Here is a 23,884-nt window from a genome sequence, read left to right as displayed (position 1 = left end):
ATCTCCCTAGCCCCTCTTCCCCTCTCTCTATTTAATTATTATGATTATGATTTTAAGACGTGGTTTTGAAGATGGAGAGACAGCTCGGTAGTCAAGAGTCCTTGTTGCCATTGCGGAGGACTCAAGCACCGACATGGTGGTGGCTCCTAACCCCATGGTCTTGCGCTGCAGCTCAGGTCTAGAGTCGGATCTTTGCATCCATGGAGCCGTGTAAACGTGGATGGGAGAGAACACCTTCCCCATCTCCGCAATGCTAGTTCAGAGAAAGTAGGTCGGGGAGGTTGGGATATGAGGATCCTATGTACACATTATAGGCTGAGGGTGGCGCCGCAGGCCAGGGTCAGGCTGCAGGCTCAGATCTGCATCCGGTTCTCATCCACGTGGAGAAGGGTTTGCGTGCTCGCGGTTGGTCTAATCAGCTCTTCTTCAACACAGCTTACGAGGGAGCAAACCTTAAGGTCCCGTTGGCTGAAAAAACGTGTCTCTAGGGCTTTCCAAGGGAAGCTGTACTGTGAGCCACCGTGATGTGGCAGCCGTACCGTCAGTAGGGATACTTGAAGCCACTGTACTGCCCCTCGGTCTTGGGGAACTCCTTCCGGATCCTCCAGCGGCAGCAGCTGGGCAGAATGGCAAAGTCAGCCATGTCCTGGGAGCCGAAGCGCCAGGTGGCGTAGCACCTGTAAGCACAGTGTCGCAGCCTGCTGTTGGTGGCCTCTTCCCCCAGCACCAGCAAGGGATCCTGGTAAAGCAGGAGGAGCTGCAGGGCGTCTCGGGACAGCACGAGCCTACAGAAGAGCTTGGAGGTGGTGATGCACTGCCCCGGCTTCCTCCGGCAGCACAGCTCCTCCAGGGCCCTGCGTTGCTCCGGTAGGCGAGAAGGGAGGCAATTTCCACACTGGCACCATCTGGGGCTGTCCCCGGACCTAGGGACCACCTCTTCACGGAGCAGCTGGATTTCCTCAGATTGTCCAGGAATCGGGGGTGAGTCGTGGAGAGATAGGGACAGCCTAGACAGGTCCGAGAAGTCCATCTGGGGTCTCTGAAAAAGCCAAGTTTCCAGATGCATCAGCAATGACAACGCCTCAAGTTATAATAAGGTAGCCCTATCAACCGACATAGTCGCATTCATTATTATGGTATCTGGCGCAGCTAGCACTTATCAAACGTCTGTATCAGGGCTGGGCTGCTGTTAAGCCGGCTAAGAACCTCTTATAGTATAGATGTTTATCTTAAGTTCAGAAAAGGCAGCTATCAAATGCAACCGGGCCTCTTGCCCCAGCTGCTTTCTGAGGGCGCATCTCTTCCTGGGAGGTTCTCTCACATCAAGATAGTGGACTGCCTTCTTCATGGGACTGGCCCCCTTCTGAAAAGATTTAGCTAGTTAGTATGTCTCCTCGCTGACTGTTGGCTTCCACGGGAAAGCAGGAACTCTTATTTGTTTGCTGCCTTTCCCTGGTGTCAGGGCAGAGCACAGTAGATAACAAACATTCATTGACACATTCCATGCCTGCCAGACTCTCTCTCTCTATCCACCGGCATAACCATCTGTTATCTTTCAAAGAAGTTGCCATGCCTGGTCTTTGTGACATATGCCTTTATTCCCTGGATGAAGACCCGAGTCGAATACATTCAAACTGTCTAGTTTGTGTATGGGAACAGTTATAGCGGCACCGTTCGTAATAGCCAAAAGGGCGAAACAACGCCAGAATCCACCAGCCAGTCGGGGGTAAGCAGACCCTGATCTATCCAGGCAGCCTGTCTGTCCAGGAATACCATCAAGCAACAAAACAGACTGAAACAGGTACACACAGCAACGTAGGAGAGCCAGGAAAACACAGTGCTAAGTGACAGAAGTGCTACAGAGGGTCCCATGGTATATGACCCATCTTATGCAGAATTTTGAGAGGAAACTGGCCAATAGGAAGTAGGCGAGTGGTTAACATGAGCAACTGGGGATGGGAAGTGGCTGCTTGATGGATATAGGGTTTCTTTCTGAGAAGATACAGGAGCTCTGGAGCTGGTAGCCTTGACCGAATAGCATTGTGACATATGGGACATCACTGAATTATACACCATAAAATGATAAATGGTTACAGATTCAAACACTAAGAACTTTTTTGTTGTTGTTGAGACAGAGTTTCTTGTAGCCCAGGTTGACCCCGAACACTATGTAAGGCTGGTCTTGATCTCCTGATATTCCTGCCTATACCTCACAATCACTTGGACTACAGAGATCTACAGGACCCTCAGCTAAGTAGTTTGCTTTCTACCCATATTCCACAAGGATATTACAAGAAAGGAAAGTTTTGATCAGGTCCTCCCCGCGATGAGCTATAAAAATCCTAACTCATGTCATATCCATTAGTCACAACAAAGAACGGCACATCACATTAAAATGGAAAGGTGTAGAATCATGCAAGCATAAAGATCTGTGTTAGGTCCCAAGCCGAGCCTGGTCTACCTCAGGTCCCAGTGCCAAGGACACAGAGACAGGAGGATCCCGGTCTGGCCAGCCAGTCTGGCGGAATTAGCGAGCCTCGGGTTCAGTGAGAGTCTCTGTCTTGAAACAATAATGTGGGGAGTGATTAAGGAAAACTAGGGGTGTTAACTTCTGGTGTGCACCGCACTTGCGCACGTGTGCATTCACATGAACAAACATTCACACATTCCTACACACATACCTTAGCCTTTGTAAGTCAGTAAGCCCCAGCAGCCTGGAAAGCCAAGGCACATCAATTTGGGCCATCCCTAGCCATTCGCCAAGGCTTTGTCCCTAGTAACACGCAGAGGGGCGTGACTCAGTAGTGCCACATTTACCTATGCTGTGCAAGGCCCTAGGCTCAAGCCCCAGTATTCCCCCACTTAGATTAGTCCTTGGAATTCACAACATCACAGGAAAAAAAAAAACCTTACCAATTATTTCAAAAAAAGTAGGAAAAAATTTTTTTAATTCCAAACCCATTCATTTTAAGAATTTCTGACAAACTAAACATGAGAGGGAATTTTCTGGAATCTGATACCACATTCTTCAAAGCTCACCAAAAACCCTGTGGCGAAGAGTGAACTAGACAGGCTGTCTGCTGAGACAGGAGATGCGGCAGAGGCCTGTGCTTCCACAGGAGTGAGGCAGCCTGCTGGTGGCCTAGCCAGTGCTGGGACTCACTGGGGAAGGATTCCCCCCTGAAGCCTCCAGAGGAAACCAATGCACTGCGAGGACCTTAGCTTCGGCTACTTACCCTCCAGACTGGCAGAATAAGCTCTGATGGTTTAAGATACTTTCATTTGTGGTCATTTGGTTATGGCCACAGGAAATCAATACAGCTGGCAGAGGTGCCCAAGGACCGGAACTGTGGGGGGAGCACAGATGAACGCAGCCACTTTGTGGCTGTTTGTTCGTACCCCCCCCCATACTGAACAGACACCAGGCAAGACTCTCAGGTGATCACCTGACAGAACGCTGGATGTCTGCCATCATGACCCCCAATATTCAAAACTTCCTAAATACCCTTCTGTGGTGAAATGGGTAAATAAACCAAATGCCTACAAAGCAGAAATTATACAAAAGTGAGAATGAAGTACCCCCCCCCCATAGACAGTGTCAGGTAGCTCACTAAAATAATATTGAGTGACAGGTCAGACTTGCCACCTCGTGCATAAGGAGAGTTTACATACAGTTCAGTTTTCCTCTGTCACTCGGTCTCATTCGGTTTCCCAAGCTGGTTTGAATTCCTGGGTCCAAGTGACCTCCCCGCCTCAGCCTCTCAAGTGCTGGAGTTACTGGTGTAGACGGTTGTACCCAGCTTGCCCAGGTCAACTTTTTTAAAATTCCAGAATCAATAACCCTGAAGCTGGTGTGGTGCCCTCGAGAAGGCTCTTCGAGTTGTAGGTTGGTCTGGTCTCCATAAGAGCTCCACTCCAACCAAGGCTGCGCAGTCTCAAAAGAATGGCAGCGCACACCTAACCCTTACATGCAGGATGAGGGCATTTTTAAGGGAAGACAGTGATGGCAATCTAGGAGAGGCAGAGAGGGGACTTTTGGCATATTCGGTCTTTCTCTGCCTCTTCTCTAGATAAATCCTCTGCTCTGAAATCCCAGCAGTCAGGAGGCAGCGGCAGGTGGATCTTCACTTTCAAGGCCAGCCTGGTCTACACAGTGAGTTCCAGGGCAGGCAGGACTACACAAAGAGACCCTGTCTCAAAAAAACCAAACCAAACCAAACCAAACCAAACCAAACCAACTTAACTCCTACCCCCTCCCAAAACAAACAAACAAACAAACAAAAACCCTCTACTATGAGCTATACCCTTAGCCATTTACTTTTAAATCATTTTAATTAGATATTTGTGTGTGTGTGTGTGTCTGTGTGTGTGTCTGTGTGTGTGTGTGTGTGTGTGCGCGCGCGCGCGCGCGCGCGCATGTGTACCACAGCAAATATAGGGGGATCAGAGACTAACTTGCTGGAACTGGTTCTTTCCCTCCCCATGTGGGTCCCAGGGATCCAACTCGGGTCACCAGCCTCGGCAGCAACCCGCCTTTACCCTCTGAGCCATCCGACCAGTTCCCCAAAGAACTGACTTTTTTCATCTGGATTTTGGTTCCACGGGTATGTTTATTTTGCTAAAATTCATCAACTGTGATTTATATAAATTTAAATAAATTATATATATATTGAAGAGAAAAAAAAAACTCCTAAAAAAGGCTCAATGTTTTCACTTACTGGAACTTCTTGGCCTTTGACAACTTGCAGACTTTTCCCAAGCAGCTGCTGGTCCACCATGCGAATGTGCGGCTCGTCCACAAAGGACACATACTTCAATGTCTAGGAAACGAAAGTTTAAAAGTGTGTCCGTGCCAGGTAGCAGTAGCACACGCCTTTAATCCTAGCACTCGGAGGCAGAGGCAGGCGGATTTCTGAGTTCCAGGCCAGCCTGGTCTACACAGAGAAACCCTGTCTCGAGGAAAAAAAAAAAAGTCTGCCTCTATACAGAGGTCTCAAGAACCCCCTCTTCCAACATGTGTGGACACATCTGCTAATCACATTTACCACAGGTCAAGGCAGGTTAAAGACCCAAAGGGAAGTCAGACACAGACACCCCCCCACACACACACACACACCCTGACTTGGAGAGTCACCCCGCCCACAGTCTAGCGAGACCTCAGCACAGTATAATGGCCTGTGTGGAGCTCGCCTCAGTTCAGTTTACCCAGATGCAGTTTCGGGAGGGCGATACATTTTACTCATCCAGGCAGGCTGTGGAAAGTGTAGTTACAAAGGTGAGCTAACCTTCCTTTTCCTCTTTTCTTCCTCTTCCCCTTCCTCCCTCATCCCCTGCCCCCTCTCCTCTTCTTTCTTTCCTTCTTATTCTCTCCTGATTTTGTTCATCTCTTCTTTTTATTTTATTTTATTTTATTTTATTTTGAGACAGGGTTTCTCTGTGTGGCCCTGGCTNTCCTGCAACTCACTCTGTAGACCAGGCTGGCCTCAAACTCAGAAATCTGCCTGCCTCTGCCTCCCAAGTGCTGGGATTAAAGGCGTGCGCCACCACTGCCCGGCAACAGTTATCTTTTTAACCTACAAACGGTGATATATGGTTCTTTTATATACTTTTTCCCCCTCTAAACAAAAACATCTTGGATATTTGCTCGTCATTAGCCATACCTGAGCAGTTATAACAGATTCCAAAGCCAGCCAGGGTGGGCCCTCGGCTCTACCATTTATTGTCTGTATGACTTTGTCTGTCCGTCTGTCTGTCTGTCTCTGCCTGTCTGTCTGCCTGCCCCCCCTCTCTCTTTCTCTCTGAGAGAGAGAGAGAGAGAGAGAGAGAGAGAGAGAGAGACAAGGTCTTACGCTGTAGCCTAGGCTAATCTTGAACTAAAGGCAATCCACCTGCCTTAGTGTCTCTAGTGCTGGGATTACAGGCATGAGCGACTGCATCCAACTTTCTAGGTATGTTTGCTGTTTGAATCAAGGTCTCCAGGATGCCTTAACATCCTGCAATGGGATTACAGGCATATGCGACTATATATATCATTCACATATATTTGCTATATGAGGGCTTTCTTTTCTCTGTTGCTATCAGTTACCCGAGTGGTGACCAGTATTGTTTACTATGGATTTTTCACGCCATCTTTTACTATTCGCCCATTTGGGTAGACGTGTTTTGTTTTGTTTTTCTATTTATTATTTATCTATTTTGCAGTACTGGGGATCAAGCTCAGGCCCCTCACAGGCTGAACAAGCCCTCTGTCAGTGAACATCCTGCACACACATACTGTGCATGTCTTAGGTGAAGGTTTCTCTAGAACAGTATGGGGAAAATGGGGAAACCAGGATGTGAAGCAGCCCTGTTTAACTATTACTGGTCACTGCCAAATGACTTGTTCTCTGAAGCCATTGTGCTTTGTTTTGTGGGTGGCTCGGCGAGATGGGGGAGGGGGGCTGTACCAATGTAATAAATGACAGAAACCGAAACAGAGCAGTTTGTCTCCCTGGATATTGAACGTCTCCATCTTCAGGGTTGTCAAGGAACTCACTCCCACTTAGGGATCAAACCGTGATGGGGGCCTAATCTTTCCCCCATTTCTTAGCCTCCTAGAAGACTCTGTGTGTGTTGTGTGGGCGTCTGAGAGGGGCAGCTTGCCTTACCGGCTTGGGCTCCATGATGGGCTCACACTTCTTTCTGTAGTAGTACTCATTCACGGTGCAGGGCTCACAGCACTTACAGTAGGGGTAAACCCCCGACCTGCAGAAGGCACTGGAATATGTGTTGATGAGCAAGTCAATGCACACAGTGGCCTGCGGGGAAGCAAGCGTCCTGCCAGTGAGACAACTCTCCCCAAATCATTTCTTCCTTGTTTGTCGTTGTGGTTGCTACTGTGTTGCTACTAGGCTTCACCATGTAGACCAGGCTGGCCTCCGGCTAACAGAGATCTGCCTGCCTTCGCCCTCCCGAGTGTGACAACCCCTCGCCCTCCCCAAGCCAGATCACTACCTTAAAGGATGGGGACGGGAACCTCTTACCAAGGCAAAGTAGGACAGGGTGGATCCGATGTATACAACCAGCTGGATGATGTCAAACTTTCCTCCCTGAAACAGAGCAGGAAACAACGTTACTCAGCTGAGCTAGGGGTGGTGCTCCCCCCCACCCCAGTAATAACTTGCACTCGCTGCATCTAGTGCGTGCAGAGCCTGGGGACAGCATTGATACACACACCGGAGTGCTCACTGTCACTATCTCAGAGACCGTCCCCTTTCTGCCATCTAGAATGTTTTAGAGAGATGTGGTCAGTAAGGGGAGGAGCCCCGAAGGGTGTTTTCTATATGAGATGGGGGGTGGGGTTCAGTCAAGCTCCCCCGTAGCGTGTGATTACTTGGGAAGCAGACATGTCTTCATGTGTCTGTCTTCTTATTGGTCTCTTCAAGGTCCCCTCTCAGTGGCCTTTCTGTTATATTTTATGGGTTCTTCACTCTTCCTTCCTACTTATTTATTTAGGGACAGGGTCTTCAAGTATGTATTTAGCCTTTACTGGCCTAGAATTTGGTATGTAGGCCAGGCTGCCCTCCAACTCCCGAGATCCATGTGCCTCTGCCTTCAGAGTGCTGGGATTAAAAGTGTGGACCACCACACCCAGATTTACATTTCTGTTGACTCCTATGCTACAATGTGGCATCTGTCGCATGCTGCCAAGCAGGGTGCTGTGGCACCTGTTGGTTTCTGAGTGCCCGGGCATCCTCTTCCTTCCTTCTTCCCGATTTTCCTTTGGAGAACAACTTTATCCTCAGTACATGCCTAGTCCTGTCCTCTGGCCACTTGCCCTGGTCTGAACTGGTCCGAGAGCAGCCACTGAATATACAGCTCTGATCATAGTGATGGGTGCACCAGTGGCTATCTGACCCACACCGAGCCAAGCAGAACCAGTGCTTTCTGCCTAAAGCCTCCGCTGAGACTTCTGGCAACTTCCATTAAGGTTGCTATCCTGCTAGATGCCAGAAGCTAGGGAACGCCACTGTGGATAAGGGACCAGCCCGGGGAGCAGATGGCAGAGCAGAGGCAGGTTCCTGATTATCTTCTCTGAACACCTAAATTCCACCGCATCTGAAGCCTGCAATTTTGACTCCATTTCTCTGCTAAGTTGTCCTCCTGGCAGCAAAAGGAGGACTTCTCCCTGAGCCTGTTTGAGTTAGAATCTGTTACAAAATAATTTGCAGAGAATTTCATTCATTCATTATTATTTTTTTTTTAAGTATCAAAGGTTATTTACTTTTGATTTACTATTTTCTGTGCATGGGTAGTTTGCCACACCACCTGAGTACCTGTGCCTACAGAGGCCAGAAAAGGGCATCAGATTACCTGGCATTGGAATTACAGACGGTTAGGAGTTCCCATGCGGATGCTGGGAATTGAGCCCAAGTCCTCCGAAGGAAGAGCAGTCACTGTTCTTAACTGCTGAGCTCTCTCTTCAGCCCTTTCTTTCTTTCTTTCTTTCTTTCTTTCTTTCTTTCTTTCTTTCTTTCTTCCTTCCTTCCTTCCTTCCTTTCTTTCTTTCTTCTTTCCTTTCTTCCTTCCTTCTTTCCTTTCCTTTCTTTCTTTCTTTCTTTCTTTCTTTCTTTCTTTCTTTCTTTCTTTCTTTCTTTCTTTCTTTCTTTCTTTCTATATTTTAAGGAAGAATCTCACATATCCTAGGGTGGACTTGAACTCCGTAACTTCTTGCCTCTGAATCTCAAAGGCTGGGATTTCAGGTGTGCACCAGTTGCTGATGGAGCTCAAATCCAGGCCTTCTCATAAACACACATTCCTACAGTGACAACCGCCCCCCCCAGCTCAGTATCAGATTGATCCATCCATCTACCTACCTATCTATCTATCTATCTATCTATCTATCTATCTATCTATCTATCTATCTATCTGTCTATCCATCCTGTGTGGCATCTGTAATATGCACATGCATATGTGTGCAGGTGTGCTTGTCCACACACACGTGTAGAAGAGGTTGGTTTTGGAATGTCTTTCCTCAGCTGGTTATTTGGTTGATTGTTTGTTTGAGACCGAGTCTCTCAGTGAACCTGGCTGGCCATTGAGTTCCCGGGGTTCCTCCTCCTGTGTCTACCCCCGTGTTGGGATTACAGGCATGCATTGCCACGCCCAGTCTTTTACCTGGACCCTGGCTGTCTGAACTGAGGTCTTCACTTTTGTCCACTGAGCCATTTCCCCAGTTCAGTATTAAAGGATTTGAACAGTTGACTGTCAGAGCTAGGCGTGGTGGTGCCATGCACATAGAGGGATAAGTCAGGGGGACTGAGAATCCAAGGCCAGCTGGCTCTGCAGCGAAAGCCTGACCCAGAAAAATAAAAGCAAGCTTGGATCTTTGAATTCTTCCTCGGTCACATGCTATGTTTTCAGATGGTTTGTACATCAGCAGATCCCCAATCACACCTCTTCCTCCTCTCATACCACATGTGAGTAGCACAAAGCCAACCACTGACAGCTACTGCTAACGTTCATTCCTCACTACATCCGTGATTAGGCATTACTACATCGTAGGAAGGAGACGCTAGGACCAGGAGAGACTTACAGTGCCGAACACCAGGATGTCAAAACGGATGCCGAAGGCTTTGATCAACGTCCGCTTTTCCACGTTGTTCTCCTTATAGTACTTGGCGTATCTGTGGGGGGGGGGGGGGAAGCAGCCATCTTTATAGCATCCTCTCTGAAAAGTGCTGGTGCCTTATGGGGAGGAAGAACAAACCAGTAGGCATTCTAGTCTTCCTTGCCTGCTCTTGAGGCCATTCTAGACCATAATGGAGGGTGAAGACCATGTGGGGGAAGGCTATTCAAAAAGGGGGCCTCTGGACATGAATGAGTGCCAAAGAGGGGTTTTAGAAGATCTGAGTAGCTCCAGGAGGCTACCTTGGTACAGGCAGGTGGTGAATTGGTGAGGGACACTGGGCAAGGTGCTTTTCTGCACATAATGGATTAAATAATGCCCTCTCCAAAAGAAGCCGGGCTCAAGCTTCCCCCCACCCCCACCCCCAGGCCAGCACCACGATCATGACCTTATTTGGAAACAGAGTTTTTTGCACATGTAAATAAAAATCTCAAGATGAGATTCCTGGAGGTCCTATATCCCATGATTAAGCAGGCATCCTTATAAATTAAGTGGAGAAACCCTTCAGGGATGAAAGCAGAGGTTGTTCAGCTACAAGGTAAGAGATTCCTGAAGCAGATAAAGATGGAGGAGGCAAGAGAGGACCCCTTGTTAGGCCTTCAGATTGTGACGGCCCTTCTGGCGCTTGGTCTGCTCAGACTTCTAATCTCTATGAGAGAATGAATGGCTACAGCCTTATGCCATTTACAGTAATCTGCTATAGCACCGAAGGAAACTGATACGTACCCATACATGTTCTGGACCCAAGAAGAGCATCTTATCTCCCCTTCTCACACGCAAGTCAACAGAATTGGGCGCTCACCAAAGGAGGACATTCTGTAGTATATCTTCTTCATTTTAGTGAGTGTGTGTGTGTGTGCGTGTATGGAGACCAGGGGTCTGTATCAGGAATCCTCCTCAGTCACTCTCTCTGCCTTATTTTGTCAGATCTAGACCTGGTCTCTTTCTGAACCTTCGGAAGACCAGTTCGTCTGGACCAGCTGGCCAGTGAGCCCCAGGCATCCCCCTGTCTCAGCTTGCGTGACACTGAGATTCTAGGCACACACCACTAGGCTTGGTTTTCTACACAGATGCTGGAAATCTGAACTCATGTTTTCTCGCTTGCATGACAAGCACTTTTCTGACCGAGCCATCTTCCCAGCCCCCATAAATCTTTTTCTTGAGGACTAAGTTACATAATGTGAACTTTTAAACTTCCTGTTTTAAAAAAAAAAGAAAGAAAGCTATATTTTCCCCCAAATACCTCATATAGCCAGTCATTTCCTTCTTCCTTGTGATGCTCTTTGAAAACAACTCTTCTTCTTGCCTATCAGATCTCCATAATTTATTTTTGGCCAAAGCTTTCTCCTGGTGCTCATTCAACAACAAATTGGCTAATGCTTTATTCTAAAAGAATACTGACGTCACAGCACCTTTGGGGCTCAGGAGAGCTCAGATCCCACCAGGACCGAATGTTCTTAGGTTTAGCTCTGAGAGCAGGCAGACGCCGGCAAATGTCTGCTTGGTCCACTGTCCTGGCATGCTTTGTCTGCCTGCTAAATAAAAATGCCCAGGACAGTCGGGACCATTCATCCTGGACCATTCATCCTGGCCTCTCTTCTTTGCTAATGGCCACAGCATATTCAGCACATCACATTGTTCTGCAAGGATGATCAAAAAGATGCCTGAACTAAGAGCCTCTTCCTGAGCCCAGGATGAGAGTTTGCCAACCCAGAAGAGGCAGAAAGCCTCAGCCAGTTTGCAGGTTGAGTCAAGGGTCTCCAGAGGGGCTGGGTATAAAGCATGCCAGTGACATATAAAGACAGAAAGGAGTGGCAAGGACAGTGACATCACAAAAGCCATATGCTCTTTCTTCAGGGGGGCTGATGCCCAGCTCCCACCAGTGCTGTCGGGATGGGATGGGAACCCAGTGTTATTAAAAGTTGTAAACCTTTTGTCAGACACTTCAGTTTCTCAGGAAGAATAGCCCGGATCTTTGTGTAGAATATCACAAAGTTGAAAACATTCTGTACATGCAAAAACAAAAACAAAAACCAGATCTCCAGGGGATCTTGTTCCAGTGATGGTATTTGCTAAGTCGGCATAGCGAGGTGGGGCACTGTGATGCTCAACATATAGCAAGCATCCAGGGAAGGCCCATGACTCAGGATCCAGGATGGAGCTCTGAGGACAGGCATCTGGCTCAGCGGTGTTCAAATTTGAGCTAACAGCAGAGCCCCGAGGAGACCTGTGAGAATACAGGTCATGGGCCCAGCCCCTCTACAGTCTGACGCAGGCTGAGCATCCCGGCTGGGCCCAGGAATGTGAGGTTTTTGATTCGCTATGTTGCTGGTGATGAGGGCTGCTTTTTGAGAGCAGCTCGTCCAGGCCGTAGACACAAAGGGGATTCACAGAGGCTCCTTGATTTTGCAAGTTGCTTCTCAGAGCCCTGTTCCCTTCACTGAGAAAGGAGAGCCATACTGCAGGAGCGCCCGCTTGGAGAGGCTTCCCTGGCCACGTTTGCCCATCCCCTTATCTTGCTGAATTTTCTTCAGAGCACTCTACCATCGTTAGACGCACAATACTTGGATTTATCTGCTTGTTCTATTGAGATACCATGTGCCCATCTTATAATGCATACGTCTTAAAGGTTCTTTTCAGTGGGGAGCGGGCTTGTTTGTTTATTTTAGTTCTTTTTGAGACAGGGTCTCTCTAAGTAGCCCTGGCTAGCTTGGGACTTGCTGTGTAGACCAGGCTGGCTTCCAACTCATGGCTTAAAAAGATGTGTACCACCATGCCTGGCAATGGGTTTTGACAAGCAAAAACTTGTATTATCAAAATCCCTTCAACTCAGAGTGATCCATTTTCTCAGAAAACTCGCTGACTCTTTTTTTTTCCTGCCTAGAACCCACTATTCTGCCTTCTTTTATCATAGAGGAGTCTTTCCTACTATTTTTATTTTTTTTGTTTTTGTTTTTGTTTTTGTTTTAGACAGGGTTTCTCTGTATAGCCCAGGCTGTCCTGGAACTCACTTTGTAGACCAGGCTGGCCTCGAACTCAGAAATCCGCCTGCCTCTGCCTCCCGAGTGCTGGAACTAAAGGTGTGCGCCACCACGCCCGGCTCCTATTTTTAAAATATTGCTCTGAGTGAATGAGAGAGATAGAGAGAATTGCATGCATGAGAGTGGAGTCTGTCTGTGTGCATGCCATGGTACTAACAGAGAAAGAATGGCTACAGGAGGTGTGTGTCTCCATCCATCATATGGATTCTGGGGCTTGAACTCAGTCACTGGGTGTGGCAGCAAGTGCCCCGCCCACCAAGCCATCTCTCCATTCCGTGTTTTGCCTATTCTTGAACTTCATCTGAGCAGCGTCATGCCATGCAGCACAGGCCACTGAGGTCTGGCTTTTCAACATAATGTCCGTAGAACCAACTCCCAGGAGGCACATGTGTCACTACGTCTCTCCTTTCTCATTCACACTGAGTGGCATGGCCCTGTACCAGTATATGGCAAGGTGTCCACTCATTTGTGCTTGACATTCAGAGGGTCATTAGTAAGGAAGAATGAGAAGTCTTGAGAGTGGGAGAAGCCCCCAAAGAGGAATACTTGGGTTATGTTGTTGTATTTTAAAATTTATCTTTATTTTATGTTTATGAGTGTTTTTCATATGTATGTATGTATGTATGAGGCCTGAAAAGATCATAAAAGGTATTAGATTAACCCCTGGAATTGGGTATATAGATGATGAGCTATCATGTAGTTGCAGGGAATCAAACCTGGGTCCTCTCAAAGAGCAGCCACTGCTCTTAACTGCTGAGCCCTCTCTCCAGCTCCTGTCTTTTCAAATGATAGCCATTCCAGTGAATGTGCAGTTGAATCGCTTTTTTCAATGTTACTCTTCACAGGCATGGACACGTCTGTGCGCTCTCGTGTGCGTACGTACATACGTATGTACCTGCGTGCATGCGTGCGTGCTTGCGCATGTGTGTGGAAGTCAGAGCACACTCGTGAGAGTCCATTCTATCCTTAGACCGTGTGTGTTCTGAGGATAGACCTCAGGCTTCTGTGCTTGGCAGCAAGCCACCCTTACCCGCCGAGCTATCTACTTGGCTCTGCAATATTATCTTATTGTGGTTTTAATTGGCATTTCCCTAATGAGTACTAAGGTTGATAAGCTACAATGTTTTGTTTACTCACACGTTCATCCGTGTGCCCTTATTCAAATATAGCAGCAGGCGTGAAGCGGCGCCTTGTCTGTTCTGTCTGCTGATGTCTGCCCACGGGCACGTTTCATACTGTTACCTGAAGTTGTAGCCGGGGACGAAAGACTCGTTGGTATTCTTGTCATCCAGGCGGCGGAAGCTGTATCGGGGTTGACAGTGATGGGACCAGCTGTCCAGGTTGCAGTCCCAGTAGATCTCGATGCCCATGATTCCTCCCTGGGGGGCAGGGGGTGGGAAGGGGGACAGTTAAATAAAGACGTCGCTAATTCTGTTGGGTATGGCTTATGCAGCCACCAGACACTGTCCTGCTCAGAAGTCATCTCCGGGAAGGTTTTCCTCTCTGAGGGAAATACTCATTAGAAGGTTTCAGTGCCATAAACGTGGGCCAGCATATCCATGGCGGCAGCAGGCATGCCTTCCAATGCTGCCCATCTGGGGCCCCACTACCTCACACTTACTCTTTTTTGTTGTTGTTGTTTTGTTTCTCAAGACAAGGATTCTCTGTATAGTCCTGGCTGTCCTGGAACTCACTTTGTAGACCAGAAATCTTCCTGCCTCTGCCTCCCAAGTGCTGGGATTAAAGGCGTGCACCACCACGCCAGGGTTTTTTTGTTTTTTTGTTTTTTTGTTTTCATTTTTTTCACACTTACTCTTTTTTTGTTGTTTTGTTTTTGTTTTTGTTTTTTGGCTTTTCGAGACAGGGTTTCTCTGTATAGCCCTGGCTGTACTGGAACTCACTCTGTACCAGGCTGGCCTCGAACTCAGAAATCTGCCTGCCTCTGCTTCCCAAGTGCTGGGATTAAAGGCGTGCACTGGGGCAGGAGAGATGGCTCAGCGATTAAGAGCACTGACTGCTCTTCCTAAAGGTCCTGAGTTCAAATCCCAGCAACCATCCTTAATGGCTCACAACCATCCTTAATGAGATCTGACGCCCTCTTCTGGTGCATCTGAAAATAGATACAGTGTACTTAGATATAATAATAAATAAATAAATCTTAAAAAAAAAAAAAAAGCGTGCACCACCACACCTGGCTTAAAAAAACCTTTTTTTTTTTTTTTTTTTTTTTTGGTCTTTTTCAAGGCAGGGTTTCTCTATGTAGCCCTGGCTGTCCTGGAACTCAGAAATCCACCTGCCTCTGCCTCCCAAGTGCTGGGACACACTTACTCCTAAAATGTAACTTTCGGGCTGGAGAGATGGCTCAGTGGTTAAGAGCCAAAGGTCCTGAGTTCTTATCCCAGCAACCACATGGTGGCTCACAACCATCTGTAATGAGATTGGATGCCCTGTTCTGGTATGTCTGAAGACAGCTACAGTGTACTTACATATAACAAATAAATAAATCTTTAAAAAAAAATGTAACTTTCCACAAACCATCCCTGCTTTCAAACCTTCCCTCCTGACTCCTCCCCATTACCGATTAAGATGAACTGGTTAGCCTGGAATCCAGGCGACTGCAGCAAAGGCCTCCTCTGCTCTCTGTCTGAGCTAGCTTAGGAAAAGCTTCAGGGGTCCTGAGATGGACCCTGGTCTTACATGCCCTTCCTACGAATGTCCTTCTAAAGATAAAGTGTTTTTTCTAAGAGAGAGCAATCAGGTAAATGCTCTATCACCCTCGTGGAATCTTAGCACTTGGGAGGCTAGAGAATTCCAGGCCAGCCTGGGCTCCCTAACTTGACCCACTCTCAAAGAACCGAAAACAGTTGTAGAGCCCTAAATTTTAAAAAATTCCCCAAAACCTGTTCCCTAGATCATTAGGAATGTGGCTAGTAAAGAGCCTTTGTTCTTTTAGGGCAGCTGAAGGTCTTCTGTTCCTCCACCCGACAGCTAGCTAGGCAATTATCTCAGTTGCCCCAGCCAGGCACCCATCTTCCTATGTTTGAGACTGAAAGAAAATTCAAAGGCTCAAGGCCGAACACTGCAAAAAGACATAGTCCAGACTTTACGGAGCCCACCCAGCCGAAGATAAGGAAAAGGAGTGCCGGAGCCAGCTGGGGCTGTCAAGGTTAGCTCATAAACTCTGCCAAGGAGGCATCTCACCCCGGTTCACTCAGGGTCACACACTGACCAGAGGTGCCCCAGACTAGGCCCCCGGCCTCTGAAATTCTGCCACTCCGGCTGGCTGTACTATCTTGTTGCATTGTATGTTCAAATGAGCCAATCACTTGTGGCTGCACCAACTCTCCTGCCCCCCCCCCCAATCCTAACCCTATAAGAACCCCTTACTTCTGAGGGACTGGGTCGACTCCTCTGTCTCCTTCGTGAGATACGAGTCGGCCCGAGGCCTCGTTAAATAAAAGTACCTCATGTAAATTACAGCAAGGTGTGTAAAAGGTGTATCTCGAATTTCTGGGGACCCAAGAGAGTTCCGGACCAGAGGGAGTTCCTCCTTTCGGGGTCTTACACAGTCAGTTTGGCAGTGGTGGTGCATACCTTTAATCCCAGCATGCCAAGGGAGGCAGAGGAAGGAGGAGCTCTGAGTTTGAGGCCAGCCAGCTCTACAGAGTTAGTTCCCGAACAACCAGGGATACACAGAGAACCACCCCCACCCCACCCCCATCTCAAAAAAACAAAACAAAACCCAAACGAAAACAACAAGTCATTGTGGCCCCTGAAAGATGCTTGCTTGCTGGCTTTAAAGATGGAGGAAGGGACTGCCAAGCAATACATAAATACAGGAGCCTCGGGGGAAGATGGAGATGCAAACACATGCTTTTCCCTGGAGCCTCCAGAGGGAGTGCATTGCTGCTGACACCAGGAGGTCAGCGGAATCTGGACTTCTACGCCAGACACAGAGAAAAGACATATGCTACTATTTTTTTTAAAATTTATATATTTATATTAAATATGTACACTGTCCCTGTCTTCAGACAGCAGAAGAGGGCATCAGATCCCATTAAAGATGGTTGTGAGCCACCATGTGGTTGCTGGGGATTGAACTCAGGACCTCTGGAAGAGCGGACTGTGCTCTTAACTGCTGAGCCATCTCCCCAGCCCCAACATGTGTTATTTTAAGCTGGCACATTAGTGGCAAGTTGCTACCGCAATCAGGGGAGAAGTGCACCAAGTACCTCACTCAGGACTGTGGGATTCCTTGAAAGATTATAGGGAAAGCCCTGGGCACTGGGTATAGTTGACCGAATATAAATGTGAGTTGTGACTTCAGAACCCAGCATGTCAACCTCTACCATCAGACACTGTCACTTGAGATTTGACAACCTCCACCCTATCCCCCAAGCCCCCATAGTTTTAACCATGGTACGGAGACCTACCAACCTGAACTGCCACCTCTGTAAAGTTCTCTCCTGCTTCCTGGAAGATGTCCCCAAGTCGGAAGATGGAACACTGAGGGTTCCAAGTCTTGTGAAAGGTACAAGAGCCGTTCATATCTGGCAAGATGTTTCTCCTGTGCAGAATCGCAAACAAACGGATGCTTTAACAACCATCTCAGCACTAGACAGTGACCCACACTCTTGGTCCACACTCCCTGCTGTGATGGTGCTGTGGTCTGCTTTCCACTCAGGCAGCTCCTACAGTCCTCCAGCCTGGGGACAGATGGGAAGCTTTCCAGGGGACCCAGGAGGTGTGCTCCCTGTAAGAGGGGGCCTGTAAGAGGAGCTCTTGGTTTCCAGGGCAGAGCCCTACCCACAGCTTCTTTAACATCTATTAATTAAGTGCAATAAATTTTTCTAGAAAAAGGCAAAAAAAACAAAAAACAAAAAAACAAAAAAAACCCAACCATCTCTCTAAAAGGAAATCAAAAGCCTGATACATAAGGCCTGCTGATTACTGTGGTGTGAATCCCTCCACCCCAGCTGCCATCAAGCTCCCAACGCAACATGACTGAACTTGACATTGAACAACTACAAACAGATTTATGAGTCACGTGGCAGCCCCCTTGTCTGCTGGGGACCCTTGTAGAATGTCCTCTTACACTGGGCTAAGAACAATCTTTGAACCAATAGCATATTGTGGTGGGCTATCACTCCCTAGGCCTGTGGCTTCCATCTCTGTTGCCCTTGGCAAGCCACTGCTATCCAGATTGCTTGCCCAGGCGGAGCACCCACTGTATCCTAAGGATGCTCAAAATGGTTCTTGGGCGAGATGAACATGGTGAGGAACTTAGCCCTCCTTCTCTGGCCACAGGGGGGAGGCTGGAGAGGGGCTCAGCTCTAATCGAGTCTAGAGCCAAGCATAGCTCTGACTGACAGCTCTGGAAAGAATGAGAGCCAGAACCACCCAGCAAAGACATTTCCAGACTCCTGATCCATAGATGAGAGAGAGAGGAGAAGCTTTTATAACTTTTGTAGTTTTAGGCTCTTAGCTTTGGAATCATTTGTTTCACGGCAGATCGCGGACGACATCAGAGATGCTTACGTGGTATAGTTGTGGCCAGGGAAGTGGATATTATTCTTGATGAGTACAGTGAAGTTTTCAGCGCTCCTCAAGAGTGCAGGCCTGGGAGAGAAAGACGAGGAACTGTGACGTCAGGGACAGAGTGCATCAGGGACCAGAATGGACTGGAGGGTTGTGGTTTTGTGTTTTTGAGTGAAGAGAAATGAGTAACTTACTAAAACGTCCCAAAGTTCCCCCCATGAGCCCTGCAGCTTCCCCAAGAAGTCTCCTGATGGGGTCATGTCCAATACTGGCACAACTGTATCTGTGTGCGGTGGCATGTTAACATCTGACAACTAGCTCTGCAAGGGAGAAGCTGGAAAGAGCCTCAGATGTAGCCGTTGGTGACTGCCATGGCAGAAGTACCCCATACCATGGCTGGGGTCAATTCCCCACCCCCCACTGGTAAACCCTGATACTGAGACTGAACGAGCATAGTTGACTTAGAGCCAGTGCTGGTCAGATCTTGAGCAGCCATGTTTGTCGCTTCCTGAATCCGCTTGAAGTCCCCCACAAGGCTGAATAATAATTTTACTTTGGTATGCCCAGCCTTTATCACAGGACTACACACAGAATTGTCTATATCTATCTATCTATCTATCTATCTATCTATCTATCTATCTATCTATTATTCATTCATTCATTCACTCATTCATCAGTGGCTTTGGGGGAATATTTAATTCTCTACCAAGTTAAAGGAACTGAAATTCCAGGCCCAAGGAAGGGGACCTTGGGGTCCTCAAAATAAGTTATCGCATTGTTCTTGGTTGCTCCCCATAAGTAGTTGATAAGAACGTTTTACTGAAATGATGACATCCTCTGTGCACGAAGAACTGACCTGGAGAGTCCCTCCTTGCCTGCTAGTGCCCAAGAGTGCTATGCGGGCCACTGAGGGAGCAAAGTCCTCAGCAGGATTACCCAGCAGTGAACTCTGTTGGCGCCACACCAACCTGCTCTGCAAGATTTGCAACATAGTGGCATGAAGGTTATGGGGGTAACCAAGTGCTTTCTGATTGGAGGTGAGGTCCGCTGCACAGGAGGGACTTCCTGTCTGGTACTGCAAACCTGGTTAAAAAGCTCATGGCTTAAGTCTGAGGCCCTAGGGAGACCCTACTACTATGTATGTTTGTTTGTGTGTGGTTTTTTTTTTTTTTTTTTTTTTTTTTCGAGACAGGGTTTCTCTGTATATTTTCTTTGATTGTCATCAAACCTGGAACTCACTCTGTAGACCAGGTTGGCCTCGAACTCAGAAATTTGCCTGCCTCTGCCTCCTGAGTGCTGGGATTAAAGGCGTGTGCCACCACACCCGGCTGTTTGTTTGTTTAAGTGAACATATCAAACCACCATCTACATATTTGCTTCCACTCCTGTGAATGTTCCTGTTATCCTCAGTGATAGAGGCATCTTTTTGCAGTGGACAGCAGCAAATGCACAGACTCACAACTGGTCAAGGTGCGAAGGAAAATAACAGTTGAGCAATCACCCACTCCCCCGAAGGCTCAAGACATATCAGGGACGAGGGCGTGAAAAAGTCGAGAATGGGGACCAGAGTTGTCTCCTGGGCACAGTGTGACTGTTGCATTCATAAACTCCTAGCAGTTATGGTTACCTACACAAGATCTACAAGAAATCAGCTAGTCGGCATCCCAGCATAGAGGGGAGCTGGGGTCAGGATGCTCCACCCACAGCTGAGGAACTGTTGGCAAACCATGGGCGACTACCTGAAGAGGGGTCCTTTCCCCTCATGCTACGTTACCCACTTGGGGTGAATGGGCCTACACCTGTGTTCATGGAGACACAGTGAATTATTGTAAAGGGGGTGGGGCACGAAGGGGCGGGGCACAAAGGGGGAGGGGCATGAAGTCAGAAGAAGAAAGTATTTGAGAAAGGGACCCAGGGAGAGTAGGAGGGGATATTTGGGTTAGATATTATCAAAAATACATTATACACAATATGTATGACACTGTCAATATGTTTTAAAAGTGAATATATATAAAGAATAATTAAATATAAAAACAAAGACTTCAAAGCCTGCAGCATCCTCATATATATTTATAGCATTTTATTTTGAATTATGCTTTCTCTACATATCTTATATTTCATCTATTACAGAGCAAGATCCCTGTCTGGTTTTTTTTGTTGTTGTTGTTTTTGTTTTGTTTTGTTTTGTTTAGATTTTCATTTTATATGAAGTGACACACAGGAGAAGTAACTGAAGAAAGTCAATTCCTTGGTAGCTATCCTGAATGAGTGGAGAGTTACCTGAACCATCGTACCTGGTTCACATGCCATGTGAGGAGACTGCTTGCCTAAAGTCCTATCAAAATGCTATCCAAGAAGCTGGTTCAGTGGTTTATGCCTGTAATCCCAGAACTCAGGAGACTGAGACAGGAGGATTACAAAAGGCAGCCAACTTCATCGCCACAGTAAGACCTAGTCTCAAAAAGTAACAGGAATAAACAAACAACCCTCAGTGGGTATTGTGGTACAGGTCTTTGATCTCAGCACTGAGGAAGGCGGAGGATCTCTGTGAGTTTGAAGGCAGCGTGATCCACAGAGTGAGTTCTAGGCCAGTCAAGGCGACATAGTGAGACCCCGCCTCAAAGATAACTACAGTAATAACAAAAGGAATGAAGAATATAACCCTGGGACAGGTGTGTGGAGATGCACAGGACTTGTCTGATGAATGAATTGGTAGCAAAGCTGAAAGTTACAACCATAGAGTCCTCCTGGGAGGGGCCAAGCAGTCCTGGGTATAGGCTGGGATTCCACCTACCGCGCAGTGCCCTCACTAAACCTGATGTCCCGAGGTCGCTTCTGGGACCCGCATGGTAGAAAGAAAGAATCAATTTCTTCAAGTTACCTCATGAGGTCCAGATGCATGGCATGGCACATATACAAACAAGCAAATATAAATAAGTACCAATATAAAAAATGAAAAGATAAGTGTATTTTTAATTAAAAGGCCATTCCTGACCTCATGTGTTCAATCACCATAGGTGGCTACTATATTGGACACCACCTGGGTACCAAACGTTCCCGTCACTGAAGAAAGTTCTGTTGGACAGAGCTGTCTAGAGCCACTACTCTTCTAGGAGGAGTGTGTGTGTGTGTGTGTGTGTTGTTCACGTGTATACAGGTGCGCAGGCCTCAGAATCCTCAGGTGTGTGGAAGCTAGAGACGCATACCTGGTGTCTTCCTTGGTCACTCTCCACCTTATTTTTTGACGCAGGGTCTCTCACTGAACCTGGAGCTCACTGATTGGCTAGAGTAGCTGGCCAGCAGCCCATGGACGCTCCTCATGCTGCCTCCTCGGCTGGGAGTACAGCCATCAGGCTTGCTGGGCAGCACTGGACTCGCTGAGAGCCCTCTCCAGCTGGCCCTCCTCATATCCTCGTCATTTAACATGAATGCTTATGCATCAGAACAACCAGCTAACCCTGCTCTGGCTCTAGGGAAAGCTCTCAGAGCAGCCATGATGGCTGGGGTCACGCAAGGGTGCTCCTGGTTCAGGATTACCATAACACGTTAAGGGCTCTGCGGGGCATATGAACCATGCCACTGGAGGAATTGGCATAGAGTTGGTGAGGTGGCACATGCTCAAACCCTGGAAATCTCAGACTTGAGACCAGCAGGAATAGCGGGCTAACTCCCTCCCTGTTTCCATGGCTGTGTCAGAACACATTCCAGAGATACCCAACTAGGTGGTCACACGTGGTCAGTCATGTTGCACAGTAGCTGGAAGCCTTTCCTGTGCAAATAGAGCAGCACCAGCGTCTTAGCCTCAGCCAATAGAGCAGCACCAGCGTCTTAGCCTCAGCCAATAGAGCAGCACCAGCGTCTTAGCCTCAGCCAATAGAGCGGTACCAGCGTCTTAGCCAATAGAGCGGCACCAGCGTCTTAGGCAATAGAGCGGCACCAGCGTCTTAGCCTTAGCCAATAGAATCCCATCCCACTCCCCAAAGTTCATAGAGTCCCTGTCCACATGGAATAAAGCGCACAAGTTCTTTCACCAAGGATAGTCTATGACTGGCTATTTTTACTGAGCTGTAACACTTGGGGGAAGGCTCTCTCCCTGCACCCCAAAATACTCATTGTTGGGCTTTTGAGCTTCTGGCCAGGCTCTCATCACTCACAGAGGCTCACGTCTGAGCGCCAGCACTTGATATCGTCACCTGCCCCTCACAGGCCACCTGAACTTCTTTATGCCTTTCCTTCTTTTTGTTTAAATCTAAGATTTGCTTTATTTATGAGTGCACTGTCACTGTCTTCAGACACACCAGAAGAGGGCATCCGATCCCATTCCAGATGGTTGTGAGCCACCATGGGGTTGCTGCAAATTGAACTCGGGACCTCTGGAAGAGCAAGTCAGTGCTCTTAATGGCTGAGCCACCTCTCCAGCCTCGCTTTATTCCTTTTCTAAGAGCTGTAACACTTACATCATTCCCCGCCAAACCAGAGTTCCATGGGTCCCTTTCCCTCTTTCATCCCAGACCTTACTTTACCCCACCTGGTCTGGCATACAGCAGCATATGATGCCCCGGAGGGAAGAGGAAGACGATAGACCCCACCTGTTCCAGACTTTGCCCTATCCTCTCTGAGCTGGTATACCTGGGGCATCCGGAAGAGGCGGAACGCAGAACCGCAGAGCTGACATAGCCTTCCCAGAGATGCCATAGAGATCTCCAAGCCCGGGCTTTGCAGCCAGGGTTATGTTGATCAGAGAAGCTTAGGAACCCTGGACAGGTTTGTCACCCCAACCATGCAACTCACCGGGGGGCTTCTTTCTCCTCCTCAGTAGGACACCAGGCAGAGACTTCACAGGTATTCCTTGTCTTGTCGTATGGAACACACCTGCCAGTCTGGATTCCTACAAGTCCCAAGGGGTTGAAGAACCGCAGATGTGAATGTGCTGGGAGAGGAATATGTCCAGGGGACCCCATGCACTCAGCCCATGTATATTCTCTGCACTCATAAGCTCAAGCAGCTCCCTCACCCTCATCACATAGGCACCCAAACAGAACACTTGACAGTACATCCTTAGAAAGGCCCAGACATGGAGAGATGGTGCAGAGAGATGCTGGAGTCTGCCTGCCCTTTGTTGTTTGTTTGTTTGTTTTTGTTGTTGTTTTTTGTTTGTCTTTGTTTTTTTTTCCTTTGCAGGGAGAGATGTCTGAGAGATGAGTTCTCCATTCAATGTCTATTATATGTAGACTCAAAGTATAACCTCTTACATGACATCTGAGTACCTCCAGGGTACACAGCTTGTCTGGGGATTTATAAAGCCACACGAGGAACTAGGGAGCATCCTTCGGAAGCGTGAGGAAAGTAGAAAGCTTCCTAAAGGGCAGGCCACAGTGCAGTGGTCTCCATGGCAACTCACACATGGAGTAGAATTCAACACTTCGGGTGTCTTTCTGTGAGTGTAAGTGTAAACATTGTAACTGCTGGCCGTTCTTCTGGTTTTGAGACCGGATCTGTCTATTTAAGCTCTGACAGCTTGGAAGGCTGGCCTCAAACTCATAGGGATGCCTCTGCCTCTGCCTCTGCCTCTGCCTCTCTGCCTCTGCCTCTCTGCCTCTCTGCCTCTCTGCCTCTCTGCCTCTCTGCCTCTCTGCCT

The 23,884-nt window shown here is 47.9% G+C and overlaps 1 protein-coding gene across 1 annotated transcript in view; it reads right to left on the bottom strand.

Moving 5' to 3' along the window:
- Positions 1 to 228: 228 nt before the first annotated feature.
- P2rx7 (purinergic receptor P2X 7) overlaps positions 229 to 23,884 on the bottom strand; it is a 38,546-nt gene continuing 14,890 nt past the window's right edge. Inside the window, exons 5-13 of the mRNA XM_021186907.2 lie at positions 23,038 to 23,134; positions 18,247 to 18,327; positions 17,146 to 17,275; positions 13,951 to 14,087; positions 9,575 to 9,665; positions 7,023 to 7,088; positions 6,648 to 6,797; positions 4,719 to 4,820; positions 229 to 1,039 (exon numbers count right to left, since the gene is read on the bottom strand). Of these exons, the coding sequence (XP_021042566.1) occupies positions 542 to 1,039; positions 4,719 to 4,820; positions 6,648 to 6,797; positions 7,023 to 7,088; positions 9,575 to 9,665; positions 13,951 to 14,087; positions 17,146 to 17,275; positions 18,247 to 18,327; positions 23,038 to 23,134 (1,352 nt within the window). The 3' untranslated portion in view covers positions 229 to 541. The remainder of the gene's footprint in view (positions 1,040 to 4,718; positions 4,821 to 6,647; positions 6,798 to 7,022; positions 7,089 to 9,574; positions 9,666 to 13,950; positions 14,088 to 17,145; positions 17,276 to 18,246; positions 18,328 to 23,037; positions 23,135 to 23,884) is intronic.

The sequence above is a fragment of the Mus pahari genome, chromosome 23 (genome assembly GCF_900095145.1).
Source record: "Mus pahari chromosome 23, PAHARI_EIJ_v1.1, whole genome shotgun sequence".
In the NCBI taxonomy this organism is placed as follows: domain Eukaryota; kingdom Metazoa; phylum Chordata; class Mammalia; order Rodentia; family Muridae; genus Mus; species Mus pahari.
Note: the sequence above shows the minus strand (reverse complement) of the source record. Positions and strands in the feature narration are given on the sequence as shown.